This window comes from Heliangelus exortis, chromosome 14 (assembly GCF_036169615.1).
Source record: "Heliangelus exortis chromosome 14, bHelExo1.hap1, whole genome shotgun sequence".
Lineage (NCBI taxonomy): Eukaryota > Metazoa > Chordata > Aves > Apodiformes > Trochilidae > Heliangelus > Heliangelus exortis.
Genome location: NC_092435.1, coordinates 441,820 through 467,052, shown reverse-complemented (window position 1 = coordinate 467,052; position 25,233 = coordinate 441,820). Strand labels below are relative to the sequence as shown.

The 25,233-nt window shown below is 52.4% G+C and overlaps 1 protein-coding gene across 3 annotated transcripts in view; it reads right to left on the bottom strand.

The window, feature by feature from the left end:
- The window catches only part of AR (androgen receptor), a 35,725-nt gene extending 12,189 nt beyond the window's left edge, over positions 1-23,536 (bottom strand). Inside the window, exons 1-3 of one of the 3 annotated variants that reach the window (XM_071758108.1) lie at positions 21,800-23,531; positions 7,348-7,499; positions 1,349-1,465 (exon numbers count right to left, since the gene is read on the bottom strand). In XM_071758108.1, the coding sequence (XP_071614209.1) occupies positions 1,349-1,465; positions 7,348-7,499; positions 21,800-22,767 (1,237 nt within the window). In that variant the 5' untranslated portion in view covers positions 22,768-23,531. Of the gene's footprint in view, positions 1-1,348; positions 1,466-7,347; positions 7,500-7,675; positions 7,744-21,799 lie in introns of those variants that run through there. The other 2 variants (XM_071758110.1, XM_071758109.1) reach the window with 2 other exon arrangements.
- Between the last annotated feature and the right edge of the window lie 1,697 nt (positions 23,537-25,233).

The following is a 25,233-nucleotide window of genomic DNA, read 5'->3' as shown; positions in this document are numbered from 1 at the left end:
CACAGCGATCTCAAACACTTTTATAATGCATGAGCTCTGTTCCAACCACAGCACCTGGAGCTGAACCAGGACTCACACAGGTGCATTACAGCTGCAGTAGTTTTCTAGCCCTGCCATCAATGAAACGAACTGAATTTGGGAGGTTTTTCCCCAGGACAGGACCCACACAGAGTGCAGTCACCAGGCTGGAGGTGCCCAGCACACCCACAGCAGGCTCTGGGCTGGCAGGAGGAGCTGGTGCTGTGATGCAGGACAGGGCACCAGCAGAACACAGAACACTGGCATTATCTTTCTCTGATTTTTTTTTTTTTTTTTTTTTTTTTTTTTTTATATATTTGATTTTTCTTTTCCTTCTCTTTGGCTTTACAGCGTTGATGGGGCAAGAAGATTTTGTTTAATGGATTTCAGCTTGCAGGTCACAGTGATCTCAATCGATAATGAAGTGCTTCGACGTGCTGCCATTCTGTGCCAAAGCAGAGTCCTAAATAAGGCATTCACTGTGCCACCTCCTCCTCCCATTAAACACCCTGAGAGCTGCAGGTCTGCTGGTCACAGGCAGCTCTATTAGACCCTAAGAAGTGACTGGTAATTAGCAGGCAGGAAGAGCTTGGAAACTCTTTCAAAGGCTCTGCCTCTCTACTGTGGGAGAAATAACTGTAGATAAATTCATAGCATGCAAGTTTTTAACAATTGCCTTTAAACCGACATTCAAAACAAATGTAAAACAGACCAGGCAGAACAGGTCAGGATGACCCAAAGGGCTTAAGAAAAAGAAAAAAAAAGGTGGGAGGGGGCTATTAGAATTAGCATTACTTTTGTCAGTGTGTCCTGCAGAAGGAGCTTACACTGATGTATGTCTTCTCTCTCTTGTGGAAACTGCACCAGAAAACAGCACTGAAGATGGAGAGCATGCATGGTTTGGGTGGCATTCCCAAGCCCTCCTGCTGGCTGTGGGTTTGGTTCCTCACCCCCACCCCACAGCTCTTCCTTATGAAGAAAAATGTCCTCTCCTGCCTAGGAAAAACCATCTCAAACTTGGGAGTGCTCTGTTTTCAGGGGCTTTTTGCTTAAGGTGAGAATCCATCTTACCCAGTTGTATGCATTTTTTTTCAGATTAATGAGGTTTTGAATTAAGGAGAGGAATTTCCTGAAACTCAAAACATTCAATGAAATTCACTCTTTTGGTATTAGAATCCTGCAAGTGTTTCCGACAGCTCATTCAGCTCCATCAGCCTCATTTTTTCAGACATTTCCTGACTATTAGGTGCCAAGTACATTTGTTATCTGCAGGATTAGCCCAGCTGCCCCAGCCCGTCGCATGGACCCAAGGGATGGTATCAGACAGTACCTCCAAGGGTCATCCCAGCCTCATAGCACTTCCGCAGCCGGCAGGAGGGGCAGTTTTTCCTTCTGAACTTGTCAATGGTGCAGTCATTCCTGCTGGCACACAGGTATTTCTGTTTCCCTGCAAACATCAGAGGGAACGGCAGGTGGGTACCAAGCAGATCATGTCAGTGATGGTTTACATGTTCACCCTCAGCAGAAAATTTAAGTTGGAAAGACATTTCTTGATCCTCCTGCCACCACACTTACCAACAGTTTGCAGTCCCCAGATTTCCCATGACCCACTTCACAGCCCTTTTGGGGGCTGAATTGTTTTTTTTGTGCTGTGTTTGGTGTGGGCAGCTCACAGACACTGGGGCGTGGGTGGGTTCTGCCACCGTGGGTCTCTGGCACCAGCCACCCAGTCCCCTGGGCTGCACCCACAGCCAGAAGGGAACTGGGACTGGTGAGTCCCCCCTGCAGAGGATACAGCAGCAGGGAGGGTCAGGGGGCTGGCAGAAAACTCAGAAGTTACTTACTGTCAGACTGACTGGTATTTTAGACTCATTTTTCCACTTGGGCTTGAGAGCAGCCCTTAGAGCTCCCAGTTACAGCTATTTTTTCCCTGCCTCATCTGCTAGACATGCCAAGAATGAGCTTTCTGTCCTGACTCCTCATTTGTTTTCTTGTCAAGTCTGAACATGTTTAGTGGATCAGGGTTTATCTGATGTTCTTCACACTGTTCCAAACTAAACCAAGACTCCATAAACAACCTAGCTGTGCATCTCAGACTCTGCACAAGGAGCCTACGTGGGGAACCAGGCTATAGCCAGCTGAACCTTTACTTACCACCCTTGCAATGTTCTTGCTTTCTGTATCCTCTTAGGAATAGCCCTTTGGAGTTCTCAGAGGTTCATTAAAAGGATGAAATTGAATCTAATGCTTAATGTACCAGTTAGGACAAGAAACATGCTGATTTTGGTGCACTGATTTAACACCTCCCCACCTCTCACACACACATCCACAACCCCTGAAGGTGTTAGAACGAGAAGCAGCGTGTGCAAGGCTACACCAGAGGGCTGCAAAACACCACGGGTTTCAAAGCCTTAGAGTGGTCCCCATTAAAGCTGATCATGGCACCACCCCCAGCACCTTGGCTGGAGACATAATGGGGTGAGAGTGCCTCTTCTGCAGCACACCACACCTCGCTGAACCCTTTTAACACCATTCCCACCAGCACCTCTTCTCACCTCTTCCCCTTGCTCATTACCAGTGTCAAGGGCACTTCACAACCCTCAGACACCAAACCCCAGAGAACACAAGCACCATCCTGCCTTTCAGCAGTTCATTGAGGAGGGTGAGTGATAAACAACTTCAGCTGAAACTGGGTTACCTGGGAGTTATTTTTGTGCTATGGGAAAGGAGCAGAGAGGCCACACTCCCTCCACTTGACCTCTTTACACGCAGACACCACAGGCACATGGACGCCCGACTTCCTCGGCCTGGGATCCTGATCCCCTTGCTCCCGTCTCCAGACAATGCCTGGCCTTGGGAATTGGGATGGCTCCAGAGCCCATCAAAACCTCCATGAGTATAAACCTGCTGGGACAGCAGAGCAGCTCCAGCCCACAGGACCCAGTGGGTCCCCGGCCGTGGGGCTGCTGTGAGCTGGGCTGCCCCAGAAGCAGAGCAGAGTCCTCCCGCCTGGCCATCGGCTCCAGCTCCAGCCCTATCTCACCTCTCTAGTCTAAACTACAGCATTTTTGCAACAATAATAGCTCAACATCTTAAAAAAGCTCACTTCTCTCCTGAGAACAGCCTCAGTAGGGGAAGGCAGCACAGTCCCTGCCCCAGCTCCAAGGACGCTGTGGGTCGGGCATGGCTCTAACCACATCCCCTGCCAAGAGAACAGCCCCCTGCCCACCCCCTTCCCTCCCCAGCCTCCAGATGGGGTCCCAGCACCCAGGCCTGTCCCCCCCCCTGCTCTGTCCCCATGGCAATGGAGATCTGGGAGAGGGGTTCAAGCCTGGCCCAAAGAGGCAACCGAGCTGTCCCCCCCCAGCAGCACCCAGCACCCTGCTGGGAAGGGATCCGGGGGGATCCATCCCCCCAGAACACTGCACACAGAATGGGCTCATTCTGTCTCTACAACATCACCCCCCTGCCCGTGGGCTCGGGTGAGTGCAAGACCTTAAGTTGCAGTCAACACCTGATCCACAGTCATGGTACAGTGATTCTGCTGAAATGGTGAGGGCCTGCTTCCTGGTACACAAAATAAACATTGTGGGGCAGGAACCCATGTTCTGCTCACCGCACATGCCCAGCCTGGCACTGTTTATTTTAAGCCATTAACATGGAAACAAATGGTCATGCAACAGACACCCATGAGCCTGCTTCTGCTCAGCGTGGGAATAAGCAGCTTGCTCATCTTGCTCTAACTCCTAAGAAGAGAGAAATTGCTCTTTTAATTACTGGAGAAAACTATTGCCCTTGTCACCGCCATCACCAGCTGTGGACGTGGTTTGTGAAACTAATCCATGACCTGAGGGAGGAACCATCCCCTGTCACTGTCCCAGTGAAGCCACCCATCCAGCCCTGCCCACCCTCACCTCACAACAGCCACGATGCTCATCAGGGACCCCCACACTCCTGGACCAGGCACCTCTGGCCTCACCACTGGGACCCCCCAGGCTCGGGCTCCCTCCAGTGCCACCTTAGCCAGGCAGAAAGACACTTCTGCCACCCCCAGCTCCTCCTGCTCCTCACCTGCAATCAGTGCCTGGGTAAGAGCAGTTCTACAGTCTCAACTAAATATAAAGATTTATGTTCAAAGATTAGTTGCTCAATCCAGAGGAGTTTTTTAACCAAGAGCCTGTTGCCACATGAATTATTGTGCCCACAGGAGCTTCTCTCTCAGAAAGCAAAGTAATCTGTGCAAATGTCTGGAGGAAGATTTACAGTTATGAATGTGAAAGCCTGGTAAAGGCATTTTGGAAGAGAACTACATCCTTGTATTTCAGTGCATAAACTGAATTATAACAGGGTGAATTATAAGGCCAAGATTTCTGAGACAGCAAATCTGCCAGGGTCTCGTGTAACACAGGGGCTCTGGTTCTGTTCTGTAAAAACCTTGTCACTGTCACTGGCTGTGCTGAGAGCTGAGCCTGGGCTTGGTTCTGGGACAGCCCTGAAGTTCCCACTTCAGAAATAATTTTAACCAAAGAGGGTGCAAATATGAAGCTCTTGGGAACCAATGCTAAGGCACTGTTGAAAAACTATCTTTGCAAAGAATAGTCACCTGTATATACCAGAAGACTAAAGAAAGCAAAAGCTCAGGAGGGCCTGAGCTTTCAAGGGTCTTGGTATTCAACCTTCTGCTTTTGCCACTGATTTTTAAGGCAGACAACACACAAAGTGTGTGGTGAGAAAAGTAGTGAGAAACTCACCACTGCAGCAGGAGCATCATGGTGCTACAACAGCATAGAAATCTTCTGCAGTGCCAGGTCAGCCAGGGGAAGGAGAAGAACTTCAACACATAGTAATGGTCTTTATAAACAGTTCACTGTAATGCATTGCCATCTTGAAAACCAGCAAGAAACTGCTGAGTAGGCCTGGAGATATTTCTCTGATTCAAAGCTAATCCTCAGCAGGTCAGGATGTAGAACAACAATTCATATGGAGAGTGACTGAGGGGAAAGGGAACAGACTGCACAGCAGTCAGGCTCGTAGCCCGCCAGGAAATTTGCCAAATGCTGCATTACTTTTTCATTTAGCTTTCTGCTACTTAAAGGCACTCTCAGCAGAAACACAGCCTGAGGTACCCCAGTCCTGTGCTGCCAGGAACACACACATGAGCCAGCAGAGCTCATGAATCTTGGAGGGATGAAGAAGGTTCTACCACCTCTCAGGGATGGATGCAGGGAACACGAAGGTGACTCCCTTCCTGGATGGGACAACAGGAACCCCTGCACTGACAATTTCTTGCTATGTGTGTTGTGCTTAATGCATTTTTCTGTCTTGGGAACAAGTGTGATATCATAACCCTAAAGTCTTCATCTCATCTGAGCCACTCTGACCACGCACGGTGATGCCCCACCTACTCACATTGATCAGAAACAAAATCTCTGTTGAGGTGGATGCACTTTTGGTTTACCAGCTCTTTGTTACTGTAGGAGAAAGAGGAACCAGGAGAAGTAGGAGTGCTCCTGTGCAGGCTGCCAGTACACCAGGCAGCAGAGAAGCAGCAGGAGAGCAGAGCTGGGAGCCCCAACCCACTGCACCCCCAGGGCAGGGACCTCAGTGTGGGGCACGGCAGAGGAGGGACCAGCCCCAGGTTGGAGCACAAAAATGAGGCTGGTCTTCTGCAAGTGAGGAAGTCTGCATCAGAGCTGAAAAATCTTCAGAGACTGTCTTAAAGGTGGCCTAAATATAACCTGGAGAGTCTATAAATCAAGAGACACAACAGAAAGAGATCAGGACAATGTCCAGGCTTTTTCTGTTAATCTTTCCAGCATCTTTCTAGAAGAACCAGTTGAGCTTTGAAAAAAAAACAACACCAAAACACAAAAACAAACAAACAAAAAACACACCACCACCAACAAAAAAAAACAACCTGTCAAGCTTTTTTAAACAGGAAGATCAGCTCTGCTGGAAACTACATTAATCACAATGTGTTTCAAAAGGGAAGAAGAATCAATGTCACAATTTTTTTTTAATCTTTTACCTTTCTAAACCCTTAGAAGCCTGTGTATGCATGTACAATCTTCTTAAATATCCCTGAATTACTGCCAAATAAGTTCAGTATTGTGTTAGGCAAAGAATATGAAAAAAGAAAAGCTACATGTCTATCTATTCTCCATTCCCCCAGAGGTGATTTGCTGGCGCTGCCCTCAGTTCCCAGCCCATCCCAGGCTTCTGGTTCCTACCAGCAGCAGGAAGGTAGAAGCAGAAGAAAAGGTTTCTCTTCCTATTAGGGACACTTGCTGAATTGCTGTTGTAAAAGTCTCCAAAGGCAAGCTATGCTTTTTGGAGATGCATTTTATGGAGTTTAAAACATGAGACCACACTGAGATATCATCTTTCAATACTGGTCCTCAACTTCAAGAAAGACAGGTCAGGCTAGAGAATCTCCAGGAGTTAGGATAGAAATCATCACCTACCACTACCCTGCACTCAGTATTTTAAAGGAGTCTGACTTACTGTCTTTTCTTCAAAATAAAGCCTCTCTCCATGTACCTCAGGGTAAGGTGAGACCTGCCACTCAAGCAGCCCCCCCACCACTGCTGCTCCTCACAGCACTTTGTGCCACACTCTCATCCAGGGGAAAGGCAAAGGGCTGCTGTTGTCTGGCCCCAGACACTTCTAACCTGCTCAAGGCTTAAAAACTTAGAAGAGGCATAAAGACCACTTAAATTAACGCTATAACACAACCAGGAGCAGGAACACCCCACACGCTGAAGGGCTGTGCACACAGCCTCAGCTGCCTCCCTCCCTGGCCTCAGCCCATGCTGCATGGAGCACACCCTGGTGTAAAAGCAGGAGAACAGCTCCAGGACCCACCAGCTGACACCATCACTTCATCTGGCAGGCAGAGCCAAGGCTCCACTTACTATAAATCAACAATAACTTGCTGACTTAAACAAGCATGTTATTTACTCTGGCTGCACGAGCCAATTCATCAGGCTTTACACAGAGCTGGTGCATAGCAGAGATGTATCTGTAAATTATTTACTTGGGGCAAAGTGCCAAACTTATTATCTGTCGATGTTATTTGACAATCTTGTTATGGCAACAGGATGCTGCTGTCCTCTGGGGCACAGCCCTGTCCTACAGCTGCCAAGTCCACTCCTGGCACGGGAGATGAATGGAGGGAAACGTGACTCAGAAAGCACGCAGCTTGATGCTAGAATTGATGTGGAAGCAGCGCTCTGACCACATCAGCTGAGCACCACTGGGATACTTTGGTAGAGAAAGCCAATGCCCAGAGGTGGGCATGATCTTCCCTCCTCTCTCTGCACACCTTACCTTCAGCTGCCCGTTTGAAGAAGACTTTGCAGCTTCCACAAGTGAGGGCTCCATAGTGGCACCCAGATGCTTCATCACCACAGATCAGGCAAGTCTTCTGAGGTGGGAAGTAATAATCAATGGGCAAGACATGTTCACGGCCAGTCTCCAACCTGCAGGGTAAAACAGCAAGAGGGCAGGGAAAAGGGTCAGCAGTGAGGTCAGGATCAGATGTGGGGGAGCCCAGCCAATGGTGCCTGGCACAACGTTCATGGCAAAACCCAGAATTTTGGTGATGGGACAAGCCAAGCACTGATCAGAAAGGAGGCACGCAACGAGAAAGCCAGACCATGCAGAAAACCATGCTGGGATCTGAGGCTTCTTCCAGGATGCCTTGCTCATCCCCACAACTACTAAAATCAGGCCTCTGGTGAAAGCATAAACCATTTGCAGTGAATGTGTCCCAGCCTGTGCCCATGCCAGGGCTAAAAGCACTGCCTCTGTGTCCCCTGGGGACACTGCCACCAAGTTCACTGCCCTGGGATGGCCCCACGGGCTGAGCACGGCACTGCCAACCACTGAAGGGCAAAAACAAACCTCAGAGCAAGAAACAGAATTTGCAGGGCCTGCCATATCATATTTATGATTAATTGCTGGAAGCAAAGCAGCGTGGATTATGGAGCTTCATGTGTACCACTTGCCAGCTCAGTACTCAGGAGAACCCATTCTGGGCTTCTACCCTGGAAAGCTGGAAAATAGGATGGGGATGGAAACCTGGTGTTAGGAGGGGCAGAGCACCGACTCCCAAGAGGACCTGGGGACATCTTTGCCCCTTGCTGCTTTCCCCAGTTTTGACATAACCTCTTGCAAGTCCTGCTGAGGAAGCACCCAGAGCAGCCCTGGCACTGCAGAGAAGGTGCCAAGCACAAGGAGAGGGCAGCAGCAGCACCGGGGCAGAGCTCCTCACCTCCACTCCTCTGACCTCTCCCAACCAGCTCAGCCCACAGCTCACATGGTGCTGCAAACCTTGGACTAGGTCATAAGAAAAATCACAGAATGATTTAAATTGGAGAAGACCTTTCAGATCATCGAGTTCAACCACAAACCTAATAGCATCAAATCCCAGTACTCCATGTCCCTCATCCCCACATCTCCAGGGCTCTGAAACCCTTCCAGGGATGATGGGGACTCCAGCCCTGCCCTGGGCACCCTGGGCCAGGCCCTGACAACCTTTTCCAAGAAGAAATTGCACCCAAGCTCCAACCTAAACCTCCCCTGGGCAGCCCCAGAAAGGTCCCCGTGAGCCAGGGTGGTGGGAGAGGACTTGGCCACCCACAGCACCAAGATGCACCAAGATCCTGTCCTCCTCTTCAGCCACATCCCTCACACTTCCCTCCTGGCTGGTCCCGTCCTGCCCCCATGTACCCAAGTGCTTTTTGGGAGGAGTGTCAGGAGATGTGCCTCAGGGTAGACCTCAGCACCTGGCCAGACTATGGGGAGCCACAGCATTTGAAGCTCTTTGCAAAAACTGGCTTTTTGTCAAAACAGTGGATAACTGGCTTCTGAGAGTCACTGGGCCACCACAATTTTTTTGTCCAAATCAGATCTGCCTGGTTACCACCTTTTGCAGCAGTTTTATTCTCTTTTCTTCAGAGGATATTAAGAAAGTGATCCTTCATCTTTTTAACAGCAGCATCCACAGCTCAGCCAATCCTGCCCTGACGGAGGGGATGGGCTCTGAGGGTCCCAGCAGATGGCACCCACCCTGCAGGGCCACGGGGACACCCAGGGCTGACCAACCCCAGCCCCACAGCCACGGGGAGGGCCCCAGGATTGGTGTCCTCAGTGTGCACAATATGTGGCAAGTGTCAGCCTGGGAGAGGAGCCTGGAGCAGGAGATAGGCAGCATGGGAGACACAACTGCCAGTGGGACGGGGACAGAGATTCCAGCAGAGATTCCAGCTTGAAGGCCAAGGTCAGGGCTGCTCCCGGAGGAGCAGAGCAGCGCTCAGGGGGAGAAAAAACAACCTCAGTATCTCTCTTATGGCTACAGGAGGAATTTTGCTGCCAGTTCAGGAGGGTTCTGTGCGTCTGTTGAGCTCCTGCCACATGCAAATACCCCTGCAGAGTAGGAGCCACAGTTTTGCAATGCAGGCTCTTGTTTGTCAATAGTTCATGTCACCAAACAGCCAAGATTTCACAACACACACAGAAAACCAAGGGCAGGGGAAAGCCAACCCCTTCTCATACCCCACAGAGGAAGTTTCCATCTCAGCAGCAGTTGGCATACACAACCCAAAAGGAGCCAAGGCACAGCTGCCTCTCCCTGAACCTAAGGCAGACCAGACCATGTAAAGGCACCTGGGGTGCTCCACCTGCACGGCCTCCCCAGTCCACACCTAACTCAAAATTAACTCCTTCAGTAGTTCACTGTGCTAATGCAACACGATGCAGCCTCCCTGCACTCCCTCTGCTTTCCACCAGTCTTACATAACTGAACAAACTCAATTTCCATCTCCTTCATTCTTCAGCTTGCCCACATTTTCCATGTTAAAAATCCCTCCAACAGCTGCAACAGAGCAGCCCAGCAGAGCACAGCAACACACTGGGGGCTGCTCCCTGCACAGCCTCCTCAAGCCCTCAGCTCTCTGCCTGCTCTCCTCTGTGCCCATCTTTGCATCTGCCAGCCTGGAATTCGTGCTGCTTCTGTGTCCAGAAGTGTGCCTGCTAAAGCACAACGTGCTGGATGTGCAAACACGGGGACTCAGCTGGACCAGCCTTTGAGGAATCCTTAATTGGGATTTGCACCCCAGCTCGTCCCAGCCTGACCAGCAGGCTCCTGGTCCCACACCCTGCCCTCCAGGGAAGCAGCTGGGGCTTTGGCATCTTGGGTATCTACAAATCTGCTTGGCTGTGACACTCAGGAAGATGCTGAGCCAGGAGCTGAATGAGCACATGCACGTGAACCTGGATGACACAGAGTCCCATCCAGTCATCTCAAGCACTGTCATTTTTATGTTATCAGCAGTACATGTTGCCTTTAAAGCAGCATCACCTCTGCAAGATGTTTCCAAACACAAGGTTAAAAATAACAGGCTTCCCATCCATGGAGTTTGTGGGGCTCAGGCCTGGATGAAGATCTGTGGCTCACACTGAGGTGCAGGACCCCCATTTAGCTCAGAGCACAACTGCTCATTTTGGGCTCAAGTCCCATCTCCACCTGCACAGGCCCATTCCACTGTCACCAGCCCCAGCTGAGCTGGATCCCCAAGCAGCATTCGCAGAGCCACACTGAGCCCCATGGCCAGGCTGCACAGAAATCTTAAACCCTCCCATCTGCTAAAATGCTCTGAGCAGTTTAATCTATAAACATCCAGCCTTCTACACTGAATTTATTTCCTTTTCTCTAAGTAGCCTTGAATGTTTCTAAACTGCCCAAGCCTTGTTTTCATGTGTAGCAGGGGGAGGTGAGATTACATCCCAGAGACTGCAGAGGATGGGGCAAAGGGACAGTGAGGGGGACTTCATCTTCATTGCATTGAAATAAAAACTATGACAACAGGTTTTCCTAATTGTCCCTAGAGCTATCCCACTCTGCAGCCTCCACAGGCAGGCAGCATACAGAACTGAGACCAAACCTTCTGCCTGAAACCTCATCTCCAGGCAGTGAGTTCAGGAAGCAGCCTAAATTAATCAGCTCAGAGGAGAAGAAACACTTGATTTCCCCAGACAGAGAAGGTATCTATGGCAAGAAACAGCATAAATGTACTGCAAGGTTACTGAAGACAGGAGCTCACCTAATCATGAAGCACAAAGGGGACAAAAACCAAAACAGGAGTCACACAAGCAAGCTTCAGCCCTGAGGAGCACCCCAAGGTCATCAGCGCTGAGCACCGCATCGTCCTGGTGACTGCAGAGTCACCTGGAGCCTCCAAGGACCAGGCCTTGGCATCCTTGCCTACTTATCCCTACTTATTTTCCAAGGGAACCATCTGTCCTGACTCATATTTTTAAAGTTAGTGTAGCCCACATCATAATCTTTCGGTTTCAAACCTATCTCCTCTGCTGGCAAAAGGAAAATGTGCCTACAAAGAAAATCACCAATAATGAGATACTTCTGATCCCTGCATCTCATGCTCAGGGACGTGGCCATCACACCAGGCTGGGAGCACTGCTCACAGTCCTCCAGAAAGCTCCCTGGCTGATCCTGCACTTGCTGGGCTACTGCAGGCTTGGATGACCAGTCTGCTTTCACAGGGAGACATTTAATTTTCCCTCTGCAAAAACTAAGTGCAGGGACACTTTTTAAACACTTCCAAACAGAAGATGTGAGTTCCTTGCTGGCTGCTGACAAGAAGAAGAGACCAAAGCTGCTCTCTCCACACCTGCAGATGGATGTTCCTTCTGGTTCTGCAGCCCACGGGTCTCAGTGCCAGCACAGCACTCATGAATCAGACAGGCAGTCCCTGCTCCTGCCCCCAGAGCTCTGCAGGATGGCATCTGATCCCAGACTTCTCCTTTCCCTGGCAGGAGGCAGGGGTGAGAGATGCCCTGTGGCACCAGCACAAACAGACCCACGTCCAGGGGCAGCCAGAGCACCATAAATGATTGGTGCTGGTAACAACTCTGGGCCGGTTCAAGGCCACTTGATGCCCAAGGTATCCCCACAAATCATTTGGCCAATCATCCAAGTGACATTGTGCCTCCAGCTGGAAACAACAGCCAGAGCTGGAGAGATGACCCAGCCCCACGGCACGGGCAGGACTGATGGCAGAGCCAGCTGCAGGCAGCCTGCACACCCCCCTGGTTGGGCAGGCAGAGCTCCCCTCTGCCCCATGGACATCTCCTCCACCAGCCTTGGCTCTCCAGCACCCAGGGAACCCAGGCTGCTGTCCCTCCAGCACTGCTGGCAGAGCCCACGCTGTCACCTCCAGCCCACAGGCAGCAGAACCTCCACCCCCTTGTCATGTTTGACATTTTCATTCTATAATTTAGAAAACAGTGTATGACACCTTTCCTATTTACGAGGTGCTGGGTTAACATTTTATGTGATGTGTGTCAAGTTGCATTCAAATGGATCCATTAATTCCATGGGAATGTGAAACTTTCAGATTGCTCGCCTGCTTATCAAAGCAGGCTGTATTTTGAACCAACTGACTTGTACGCTCAAGCCAGGCTTATTTGTGAGCTGCAGACTCTGCTGACAGGTCCTTTTCTAAGATATCTCCAAAATTTAATAGCTCTTGGACACCACTGTCCTATGCCTCATTCTCTACAGGGGTTGGAAGAAAACTTCCCCCATTTTATGGCTTTTTCAGCACTGAGTAGATCTCCATTTCGAATGCCCTGGGACTGAACTGGCTGCACAAACAGGGTTTTCCCCTCTTTCTGGAGCAGGTTTAGCAATGTAGAGAACTCTTGGTGCTGAGCCACTGCTGGGAGCCTGACCTCCTCCAAGACACCAGCAGAACATGAGAACCTCCTACCACATCGCACAGGCTCCTGGGGGTGTCACAGCTCCAGCAGAAGCTGCCACATTCTTCCATGAAGAGGAAGTGTGAACACAGCTCCACACCTTGCCCCACACAGGCACTTATTCACCAGTCCTTGCTCTTATGAGGATGAAGACCCCCAGCTCCTGCAAGAGCCCCTGGGAACCCACCTGATCATCCCACTCCAGGTTCCTCCACTGGAGGACAAGTCAGGGCAAACAGGGGCTGCAGACCAGAGCCCCCCATGCCCCACTGAGCCCTCAGCCCCCCGGTACCAGAACCATCACGGGAAGGCTCCCAGCTGAGCTGCTGAGGGATGTCAGGAGTCACTGCCAGATGCAGATATTTAAAACACATAGTATTTCCCCCCCTTCATTTGGCAGTGGAATTATTGTCAAGGAAACCAATGCCACAAAAGCTGCAACAGCAGGAGCATAAAAATGCTTTTCTTTATTGTGTCTGGAAGCAGGTATAAGCTATATCTGCAAAAGTTCCCTTCAGCTCTGCTGGCAAACCACTTGTTTTCTAGAGACTTCACAACTTACGCAACAGTATCGTCTCCCTGTGCCCTCAAAGCAGATCCTGCTTTGAGTCATCTCAGAGAGAGTAAACACACAAATTATAAGGAAGGTTTCACATATCCCTGAGCTAGCTCTGAGCTCAGCAGCAGAGGCAAAAATTCCTCAGCATCCCACAGCACCCAGCTAACAACCAGGCAGGTCCTCCCTGGTGGCCAGGCATGCCCCTGGCTCACAGCTCTGGTAGCAGCCCCAGCAGGGGCTCACACACAGCCCAGGAAACACTGCCCTGGTGCTGTGACCTTCTTCTAGTGAAGCACAGCCAGCCAGAGCTGTCATTCTGGGGCCTGAAAGCATTTCTTGGGACATTGGGAGGGCAGAACCCTCCAGCTGCAGCAATGCTTGGCTGATCCCAGGGGACCGGTGTGTGGGGGAGGTTCCCCAGTGACCACAGGCACCAAAATCTGCCCAGACTCCGGCCCCACTGGGCAGTGATGGACAGAGAGAGACAGGGACCTTTTGGGACTGTTTAGGAGCCCAGCACCTCACCTGCTTCACCCCTCACCCTGCCAAGCAGGCACAGAATGACAGCAGCCAGGAACTGTCTGCTTTCCAGCCCTCCCGCAAACCAAAACACAGATGCCAAATCTAATTTTAGGCCTCCCAGTCCTGAGAGTGCTCTCTGCATTCTCTGGTACATGAGCAGCAATGGACTCATCTCAGGACAAAGCCACCAAAGTGCCCACCCAGACCCCAACTCCCAGGCAGCTGGGGGGTGTGTGGGCTCAGAGCCCCATCCTCCCCCCCAGCTCTGCCCCGTGCCCGTGCAGAGGGAGCAAAGGGACCCCCAAACAGCTGCCACCCCCAGCCCAGCCCGGGGGGAGGATGCTCCTCCAGCCTCACACCCCTGCTCCCTCTCCAAGCCCCCTTTGGAAGGGCCCAGGACCAAGGTCCTGTCACCCAGCAGAGGCTGTGCTGTAAACAAGGAAAAAAATCCCTGCACTGCTTTTTTTTTTTTTTTTCCCTAACTGTTTAAATATGTTCCTGGGGACTCAGGAACAGATTGGGAAGTAACAAATTTCTTTGCAAGTGGAAGATCATATCATCAGGAAAGACTTTCCTCTCCAGCCACAGGGGACACAAAAACAAAGCAAGTCACAGCAAACCAGAAAGCTAAATCCGTGTGAAGGGGCTGAGCAAGTTGGGATGACCTCACACATGCTGGAGCATACAAGCACACAAAGGGACAAAACCTGGAGCCAGCCGAGGAGGGGACACAGTCCCCTGGGACACACAGCTCCAGGCTTCAGACCTGAGCTGGACATCTGCCACCCAGCACAGAACCAGCACTTCCAGACAGTGCGAGAAGGGATGGGGGTGACCTGGAGGGTTAGAGAACAACCTCGTGTCTCAGCAGGGACAAGGAGCTGTGCCACTTTCTTGCAGGGCCAGGGTTGGAGGGGCATTTGGGCAAGAAGAGAACACTGATGCAAGCAGATCACACAGCTCAAGGGAAAAACGTAGGTATCTGAACAATGTCCCTGCGTAGCAGTTCATTTTCCAGTTAACACACCCAATTGCCACCTGGATGAAAACAATTAACCTGGTCTGCACACAAATTACTTTTCTCCTCTTCTCTCCTTTACAGGAGGAAGGAGGAGCTGCCGAGATAGCCCATCCAGAGCCTCCCCAGGAGAGGAGCAGATGCTGCTGCTGCCTGCTCCAGATAGGCAGGGAGGGGGAGGAGGCAGGAGCCTCGGAGAGCAGAGCACTGATACAGAAAACTTGTGCTTGGACTCTGTTCTCAGCACACAGGCCAAGGTCAAAGCGTTTTTTCTGCCATTTCTAGGCAGCAAACAAGCTAATGCAGCTGAAATATGTAACAGCAATCAAACTGCTGAAGGGTGGTGAGAAAAAAACAGAAAAAGAAGTAAAGTATCATCTTGGGAAAGAAAAGAAGCAGCTCTCGAGGGCCTTCCTGGATGGTGAGAACGTGGGGGAGAGGAAACAGAGGCCAGGGTTTTCTCACCTCATCCCAGGAGCTGAACATGTCCCATGGACTCCATATAAAGCATTCTAGGAAATCCAGCTCCCAGAAGTGTTGTGGAAGCAGCAGCCACCTTGCCTGCAATCTCAAGGAGCCCAGTGTGGCCCATGGCTTGGTAGAGGCACCCAGCAAAAACACAGGGGGAATTCTTGCTTCTTTATTACCTTATGCTCTGTTCTGCTTTTTGATTACACAGAAAAGCCACCAGGGTCCTGCAGAGCACTCGGGTGTAATTCACCCTGATTTGGATGGACACCCTGGATGCCTCGAGGCAGGCAGCATCCAATTCCCACCCCGGTGGAACTGCTGCCTGGGGAAAGGGCAGCAGCTATAAATACCTGTAGAGATGGGCTGTATTTTAAGATTATTTCTACTACTGCAAAATCACTTAATCCAGTAAATTACTCTAACCCCTTATGAGGACATATCAACACTCAGCTTTGGTCTCAGTGTTTAAAAAGACCTCTCCGGACAGAGGGCTGGGGAGTTTTGAATTGCAGAGGAGTGTGGTTGGCTTTGCTCTTTTTGCCTTTGCTGAGATGGTGTGAATTAGATGGAAGGCAGAGGCAGGAGAGTCCTGCTGGCCCCCCTGCCTGACCTGTCCCTGGGCAGTGTGGAGGCTCCTGCACGGGTGCCCCGGGGTGAGCAGCTGCACTCCTGTAGCCCCTAATCCTGCAAACAGTGTCCCGGGGTTGGACGGGGTCAGGCATCCCCAAGGACAGCACTCGGGTCTGCTCAGGTCAGCAGGACATACAGTCCAGCACACCAGCACACTTGTGAGGGACTCACTCCCAAAATTGAGGACAAGTCCCCCAGGAGCCCAGCTCCGAGGGCTGCCAGGGACCCACAGCTGCTCCTGCCAAAGCCACCAGCTGGTGACAAACCTCACGTCCCCCCAGCTAGGAGGGGGAACAACTCCTGTTTTGCTACATGCACTGCTGCTCCTAAGCACCACGAAGCCCTGTTACCTGTTGTATTGTTACCACTGTCAGAGGAGACACCAAACCTCAAAACATTCATGGGAAGGGTCAGGGTTGTGATCGTTATTTTAAAGCAGAAAGTGTTGCAACAACCACGGGTACTGCCCAGAGCCTTCAGTGGTGGCCTGAGCATGGCAGCACCTGGGCAATGAGGGCTCCCCCCAGCTTCCCCTCCCCTCTGCCCCCCAGCCTGGGCAGAGGTTGAGGCTGCAGCTGGACCTGGTGGAGCATCACAGCCAGCACCAGGGAAGAGGCAGCAGGGAAAGGGAAGATGGATGCAGCACCTCCCTCACAAGCCTCTGCTGTGGCAACTAGGTCAGTTCGTTTTTATTTTAATGAGCTGACTCACATCACTATCATTGTTTAAAAAAATAAAGCCACTCATGGTCCACACGGTGTGCAGTGCCTGTCGATACCAGGGTAGAGTGAAAATCCCAGTGCCCACACTGCTTTCCTGCCCCAGGAAAACCCAGGAGCCTGGCTGCCCCCCAGCACCTGGGGGCTGCTCAAGGTGGCACCAACCCAAGAGCCAGGGACACTCAACCACACAGACAAGGCCATCACAGCCCCTGTCCCCATCACAGCCCCTTTGTCCCCCTGCTAGGCAGACGCTCTCCACCCTGTGGGACTCCTGGGGTGTCCTCAGGCTGTGCCCACTCCCTGCCAATGCTGGGATGAGCTCTCAGGTGCTTTTCAGACTCAGGCCATCTCCCCAGCACTACAACAGGCTGACTGCACAAACTCTGCTTGAGGAATTTTCCAAGACTGTCAGCCCCAAGAATGCTAAAGGGGAATGGGGTGGAAAATTAAGTGGAATAAGCACAGTTGATACACCTCAAGGCATTGTAGATCACCTTGCCATGTACCAAACACTAAAATCCTCCTCTAAAAACTCAGGTGTGGGTGGAGGTGCAAGGGTAACTGGGAAGCTGCTTTTCCACGTATTTCCCATGCTTAACTCTCAGAGTTGTATAACCCCTGCACGGATGTTTGGGCTCTGCCAGAGCAGCAGCTCACAGAAAAAAAATGGGGTTTACCAGAAGTTGCGGAAAGTCTCCCACAGAATAGTTTTATTTCAGTAACTGCTCACTTGATAAAAGTATTCCAAGGGATGATAAATTAAGCTTTTTTTCTTTCTTTTTTAACTTTGTAATTCTAGCCTACAATCACAAGAGGGAAGTATCCATTTCAAACCAAACAGCCCAGTGGACAGACACCGGTGAGCGTGCCAAGTACAGACCCAAAGCCAATTCAAATAACAATTGCCAATCCAGCAATGGCAAATTAGGACAGGCATTTCACAATCAGCAATTTAGAAAATATGAATGAAGCTCAGTACTAAGATAAAAACTTAATTAGCATGAATGACAGAAAAGTGCAAAAGACCTGAACTACTGCTCTCCACTATAAATTAATTGTGAAATGAAACTGCTTTCAGCATACCAAAATCAGATGCGCCTTTATGACTACAAAATATTCCAATATTTTAGGAAATTTTGGAGCTCCTTCTTGCAGGGTATGACAATGCTACCAGCTCTCCTCCCAGCTGGAAGCAGGCTTGTGAGAGCCATCCCTTTCCACCACACACATACTTCAACTTCTGACCAGCTCCTGTTTCCCCTGACCAATTCCCTCCCACTGCCCACCCGGATTCACTCTCCAGGCACTGCAGGGTTACCTCCAGCTCGCCCAGGAGCACTCTGCTGGAAGGTGCCAGCCTGGCACGGACACAGAGCCACCCGTTGTGTCCTGCCTGGAGCCAAGTGTGGCCTTGGAGGGTCCTGGGCAGGGTGGGGGATGCCCGTGGCATCCAGCATTCCCGCCTGGCTACAGTGTTGCTGCTGTATTCCCACTCAGGATGGTCCCACGCCTTCCCGGGGGTGCAGGGAGGGGCTGGAGGCAGAGATTTCCAGGAATCACCAGCACCGTGCTGCTGCCAGCAGCGGGGACACCAGCAGCACCCATCCCTGCTGCTCCTCCTGGTCGTGAGGGGCTGCCCTGAGAGGCCTGAGCATCCCAGCAACTCATTTCCCTGCCTGGGGATCACTTGTTCCACAACCTCAGCTCAAGCCAGGACATCCAAGTGTCACAGCCTGGCAGCTCACACCACAGTAAGACCGTGGGTACATCTGACAAAGCTGGCAGAGGGACAGGTTTCAGACACAGCATTCCCCCACACACCACTTGTCTTTAAAAGAAATATTTAAATTGTACTGCCAGCCTTCTGAGCAGAAAGGTCACGCTGACAGGACAGATGGGAGGGTCATCTCCCCTTCTCCCAGGGGCTCAGGAGTCCCACCAGTGAAGAGCTGAGGGACTGGACCCCCACACCCACCCTGGGGAAGAGGATGGGTAGAGGAGAGTGGGCAGCCCAGGGAATGGGCTCCTGCCTCTTCTCATCTGTTACGGTAATAACTCACCCTCAGTCCTCTTATCAGAATCTTATCTCCTCCCTAGGCAGGCAGAAATCATGACAGGTATTATCTGTAACCAGTATCAGAATTAGAGTGCTGGCCACAAAAAGATTACAGTCATTATGCCAGGTGATGCACAAACACAGGGCACTCATCCAAACTGATTGCAACCCAGCCAGAGAAAGGAATCTGCAGGTAGGTGTGACCAGCAGATACAGGGACACTAAACAGGGAACAGTGGTAACAGCAAATGCCACTTAAGAAGCATTTGAAACTACATGGACCGCTAGATTTTTCTGAGCCAATTACCCCTGAAGTTCATGTATCACCTTTGCTTCCATTGCTTCAGTAAGAGCTCCCTATTTGATTCCATTTTAGCTTAAACCAAGCAGCCCTGCATCACTCACTCACCCACCACTGTTTTGACTGTACAAGTCAGTTTGATGCTGTAGTTTTAGATTTATTCTATCAATGCTGCATATCACTCATAACCAGGCTATTTAGTCACCTCACAGTCTGCTGGTAATAATTATGCAGTAACTAGAGCACAAAGATAAACTGCTAAAACTCCACAGTGTAAGAAAAGCTTGGATTAATTTGCTAATTATACTTAAGTATTACTGGCACAATCGGGTATACTGTATCAAAAGCTTCAAATGAAATAAAAATGTTTTAAAGCCTACTGTGTTTCCTCTGCAGGAAACAAACCCAGCGCCTCCAAACCCAAACAACCCACCTCCCCCCTCCCTCCTCATCCAAGCAAAAGGGCAGGCAGCACAGATCCACACCCATCCCAGCAAAAAGGGAAAGAACTAGGAGCAGCACACCTTAAAATGCTCCTAATTCTCCAGTGAAGACTGGGCTACACCTGCAGCTGCTGCTGCCAGCACTACAGTGATGAGGGATCCAAAGCACCTTCATCTTCATAAAGCTGCAGGGACTCATGGAAGGGCCCTCCCTGCTCCCAGAGAAAATGCCAAGACTGCATTTTCCAAGGATCAGAGAGTAAAGCTTTCTGTGCAATGCCACGTCAGGAAGGACCTAAACCTTGCATAAGGAACCAGCCCAGGTCCAAAGCAGAGCATCCTTCAGAGAGGGAACTTGACTGTAAAGTGTTCTCACTGCCCTGGCCCCCTTTCTGTACCAGCCCTGCTGCCTGGCAAGCTAGGGCAGGACCTGCTGCCATCAGCTCCAGCTGCAGCACAGGCTGCTCATGGCACAGCCACTGCTCCATACCCAGGAGAAAATCAAGAGCCACAGCAATCGATGGGCAGCACACTGAAGAGTTAACAGAGATTTGGCTAAGATGAAATATAACCCTGGCCCAGGGAGGGGAATAAATACTATCAGCCTCCTGTTCTCTTGCAGCAGCCAGGTGTATGAGCAACAGAGTTCAAAGGACAAGACAACTGTATTTTAAAAACTCTCTCTGCTAGCTCTGACTCCACTGTTCCCTGCAGAAGTGGGAGCCCAGATCCCTGGGAGCTACTGGGCCAGGGGAAGGGGGAACAGGGATGCAGCACACTGAACGAAGCCACAAGGCATTGAAGGATATATCATTTCCCACAGAAATAAAGGAAATTTCATTTAGTTCTAAATCAGCTGCCCAAGTCCAGCACCCAGGACAGCCTAGTGACCACCCTGCAAGCCCAAGGCTGTTCTCCCTGAGATATTCCCTCTCCATGTGGGCTCCGCAGGCAGAGGCACCACAGCTCGGCCACCACACGCCTGGCACTATCCACCAGCAGCGCTGGGGCAGCTGAACTCCTCCAGCTTTGCTCACCCCAGCTCCCTCTGCACTGATTTATCCGGATTTATCCACCGGCAGAGATTTATCCAGGCTCCAGAGGCGCCTACACAGGGTACACACAATTCCTGCCACTGGCAGGACACTCGCAGGTGGACTCATTGTGACCTTTTCTTAGCTTTTCAGTTTTTTGGTTTTTAATTTTTTTTGCCAAGCCCTCAACTTCCTCAAAAAATCCGCAAGTAAAAGCTCGTGTGGCTAATTACTACACTGCCCGAATAAAGCTGTGACCATTTCAAAGCAGCAAAACAAGCACAGAAGCGGGAGGCGTGATGCGTTCGCCCTGTGCTAATCTAAAGAGGAAAACTAACACCTCACGGAGCACCAGAGGGTCAGTATGTGGACGGGAAACTCCAGCCGTGCACCGACTGCGGCTGCACCAACCACCTGTGGCTGGGGCTGCCTCCGAGCCTGCAGAAAAATCCTTGTGCAGTCACGTTGTGGCTCCCGTTGCTGTCAGCTGCAGCGATTCCCCCGCGCTTTGCCGCGATGCATCACGCCCGTGGTTGTGTACGCGTTTTACACAGACCGTTCGTCTCCTCCTTTGAGGTTAATGCAGCAGGTAAAATTTTTTGTGATTCAAAACCTTCTTCTCAAACACACAAACCTTTCCTCCTCTGCTGCATTCCCAAGTATATTATCCCATCCGTACTTTAAAGCACATATAATACCAGTATTTAAAACAAAGCTCCAAAGCACCGGCAGCGTTTCCCTGCCTGTACGCTCAGCAGTCACCTGGCTCTGCCCCGTTTCTCTAGCTCGCAGGGGAGCGAGATGCAGGGAGATCTTTAACTCCATGCCAAGCCCGGCCCGTTCTGGCAGCGCAGCGTCCCGCTCCCCGCACGGTACCGCAGCTGAGAGCGGGGAGAAGAGACGCGAGACAAACGCATCGGGGGACGGCGGAGAACACCGGGAGCTTCCCGCAGTGCTTCTGCCACAGTCTTGCCTAGCAAAGCGCAAGGGACAGCGTGTCGGTGACAGGGAAGCGGAGAGGTGGATCAAGTCGCTCCGGCGGGGATGGGCTCGGGGGCAGCCGGGACAGAGGGGGGCGAGACCCGCGGCGTTCGCCGGGGCAGCTACGGGAGGTGGGATGCGGGACAGAGGAAGCCGGTGCCGGCAGCGTGCGGAGTGCCGGGGGCTGCGCGGTGCGGGATGCAGGATGCCGGAGCCGGCGGGATGCAAGATACCGGTGAGGTGCGGGGTGCCGATACTCACCGGACATCGCCGTAAGCGCCGGCGTATCCCTCGGCCCAGGGGCCCAGCTCGCTCTTGATGCAGGCGGTGGGGGCGGCGAAGGGCGCCCGCCCCGCCGGGTACCATCCGTCAGCGGCAAACTCGGCAGTCTCAGCAGCTGGTCCGCGCCCGCAGAAGGGCCCGGGGGTCGGCTCGGCGCAGGGCCCGTAGAGCTGCCCCTCCTCGGCGAAGAAGGCGGTCCAGGGCCCGGCGGGGCCCGGCGGGGCCAACTCGGCGCCGTACCGGCACGGGGGTCCCCAGCTGCCGCCCGCCACGCTCTCCAGCTTGACGCGGGCGGGCGGCGGGGCCGGGGCGAAACCGGGTGCCGGCCGGGCAGCGGGTCCCGGGGAGCTCCGGTAGAGCCCCGGCCCGGCGGGAGGCTCCAGCGCCAGGACGGCCTCGGCTGCGAGGAAAGGAGCGGGGGCGGGCGGCCCCGGAGGGTCCCCGGGGGGCGGGCGGGGGTTGCGGGGCGGCTCGGCGGGCAGGGCGAACATGCAGTCCTCGCGGGGCAGCGGCTCGGCCGGAGCCTCCAGCGTCTCCAGCGCCAGGCCCATGGAGGCGGAGACCGCCCTGCAGAGCTGCTTGGCGCTGTCGCCCAGCGGGTCCTCCCGGGGCGCCGGTTCGGCTTCGGGCGGCGGCAGCAGCGGCAGCCCCCCCGCATCGCACAGCAGCTCCCGCAGCTCACCGGGGAAGGGCGAGCCCATGGCGGGGCCGCCCCCCGGCAGCGCCTTCCCGGTGCCGCGGGGCTCCGGGGGCGGCAGCCCGGCGGGGGAGCCCGGCGGCGGCCGGGGGCTGGGCGGGCAGGCCGGCGGCGGCTGACTGCCGCCCGGTTCCTCCCGCGGTGCCTGGAACGCCTCGCAGACGCTCTGGAAGAAGGTCTGAAAAGCCCCGCGGAAGGTCCTGCCCCCGGCCCGCGGGTAGACGCGGCCGACCCCCAGCTGCACCTCCATCTCCGCTGAGCGTGGGGACAAGCGACAGCGGCGAGGGCGGAGATCCCCGGCACCACCCCGGGCCTTCTCCGGCTGCCGGGAAGGCTACCAGCCCCGCTGCCCCGCCGAGCCCATCCCCGCCGGAGCGGTGGCGGGCGGGATGTTGGCTGCACGCAACAGGCAGGAAAAGTTGCGAGCGGCGGAGCGGGCGGAGCGGCTGCGGGCGGGCGGAGTGGGCGGCGGTGCGGGCAGGAGGAGCCCTCCTGGATCTGCAATGATTAATCCGGTACCGTGGAGCGGTGCGCGCCCTGAACTTGGCTGGGCGGGGACGACCCAGAGCAGCGTGGCCCGTCGGCTCTCGCCGCAATTTCTGGGTTCGACGCCGCGGGCGGAGCAGGACGGAACCCGGCTGCCCGGCCCGCCGGGACAGCGCCCGCCACCCCGGTCACTGGGCCAGCACCCGGCCCGCCCCCCGCGGCCCCGGCCGGGCGGAGCGGGGCGGAGCGAAGCGGGGGCGCGGCTGCCCCCGTTCCCCTTTCCTGCAGCCGCGCAGCCCCGACGGCTCCGGCTCCAGCCCCCCCCCCCACCACCTCCCTCGCCCCGGGGCGCTCAGAGCTGGCAGGGTCCCGCAGAAATCCCGCTTGGTGCTGGGCAGCTGTGCCTGTCCACGGCTCTGTCCGACCCACGCCCCTGTCCCCTGGGGGAGCCGAACGTCCCCTCCTCACCAAGAGGCAGCGTTTGCTCTCACCCTCCTCTGCTCCGCGTCTCGCAGCGATTCCCACTCGCCACCAGCAACAAACAGCGAGCCCCTGGACCTTGTGCACAACCCCGCTCTGGGCACGAAGGAGGCTGAAAAAGCCTACCTAGCAGATATAATTAGTGTAGGGCCGACCATTAGCAAGGCTTGAGCTCCCCTTGCTGGTCCTGTCATAACAGTCCTAAAGCAGCTTCCAGTAGGCACCATTCCCAGGCAACCCGGTAACGGAATTGTACTCATCCGAGATACGTTGAGATAAAACTATTAATTTCATCCTCTTTGGAGAGAAAAAGGGGGTAATGTGCTGCAACCAGAGAAGTGGAGCCAGCTGGGAAAACGAAGAATCATGTCCAGTCTTTTAAAAGCATTTTTACAAGCCATAGAAGATAAAAATAATGATTTAAAAAAAACAAAACAAAACAAAACAACAGCCAAGCGAAATTTGGCAGTTTCCTTCCACAGCTCTTGAGTGGCCAGAGAACCTGACCTCCCACCAGCAAAGCAGCTGCTGGGGAAGGCAAAGGCTTGGGAGCAAGATAAGGACAACGTTGCTGCCTAAGCCTTACCTGGATTTTTTTGTAGGATTAGTACCATTATTTCAGAGAACCTCAGTTTCCTCTCAGACACAGCTGAAGGTACAATTTCACTTTTCCCACCTGCCAGGCAGTAGCAGCAGTGGCCCAGCTTTCCTCCAAAGCTGCTCTGGACTTCAGAAACAGTGGCAAGAACACAGGCTCAAAACAACCCAGGATTCAAAGATGAACCCTATCAGGTATCCCCTGTAAATTATGCCAAAAACCTTTTTAGTCCCAGAAAATTAGCAGCATCCGTAGGGGTGGGGATTTTCCTACAATCTGAAGGTTTCTGCCAGGGTCTGGGAGATGCTGATCACAGCAGAGGTGCACAGAGACTGCAAAATGGTTTATGTAGCTTTGACTGATTGTCTCTGTGGTTAAGATGTATTACTTGAGAGGCAATTTTGTGATTAGATCTCCACATAAATTTGAAGGAGGTGGTAATTCTTGCAAGTGTTATGTTTTCCTCATATTCAAGTGTTCTTTTAAAAATTATTAAATGTTAATAGATTTTCTGGGTGGTATGGGTATGGCTGTACAGACTATTTTTAAAGGCTTCATGTATTTTAATCTTCCTGCTTGTTTGATGAAAACCAAATCTGTACTGCTAATGCACAGAGTGTTTTTCTTGCAGCTACTGTATTACAAATACTAACATGTAACTTTCCTTAGAGTTTCAAAATTGTTTTCATAGTTTCATTGAAACTGAGTGAATTCACTTTCTACAGTTTAGAAGTCAGCCACAACCTCAGCTTACATCTGAAATTCTGAGAGCTGTGTTTTAACACAGTAAAACAGACTTTGTTTTAGGCAAAACCTACCCAAAGGTCTCTTTTTCCTCTACACAAGGCAAGCTGTAGTTGTAATTATTAGATTAGTTAAAAAAATGAGCAGCAATATGAGCCTCTGTGCATTTCAGAAAAGTGCCTTTCTCTTAAGTCAGGCTGTGCTTTTCTTTAGAGGGAAGTTGAAGAAGGTGTTACTGATTGTTGGCTCGGCTCTTGCCCAGCTGTCAGTGGTTGGGGCTCAGGTATTCATCCATTTGATTGCCTTTTATTGCTAAACACTACGGGCTGAAAGAATTCTTTTGTGCTCTGCTGTCTCACACGCCCTGAAGTGTTCTGTTCTAACATTCTCGTGCAGTTTGGGTTCAGT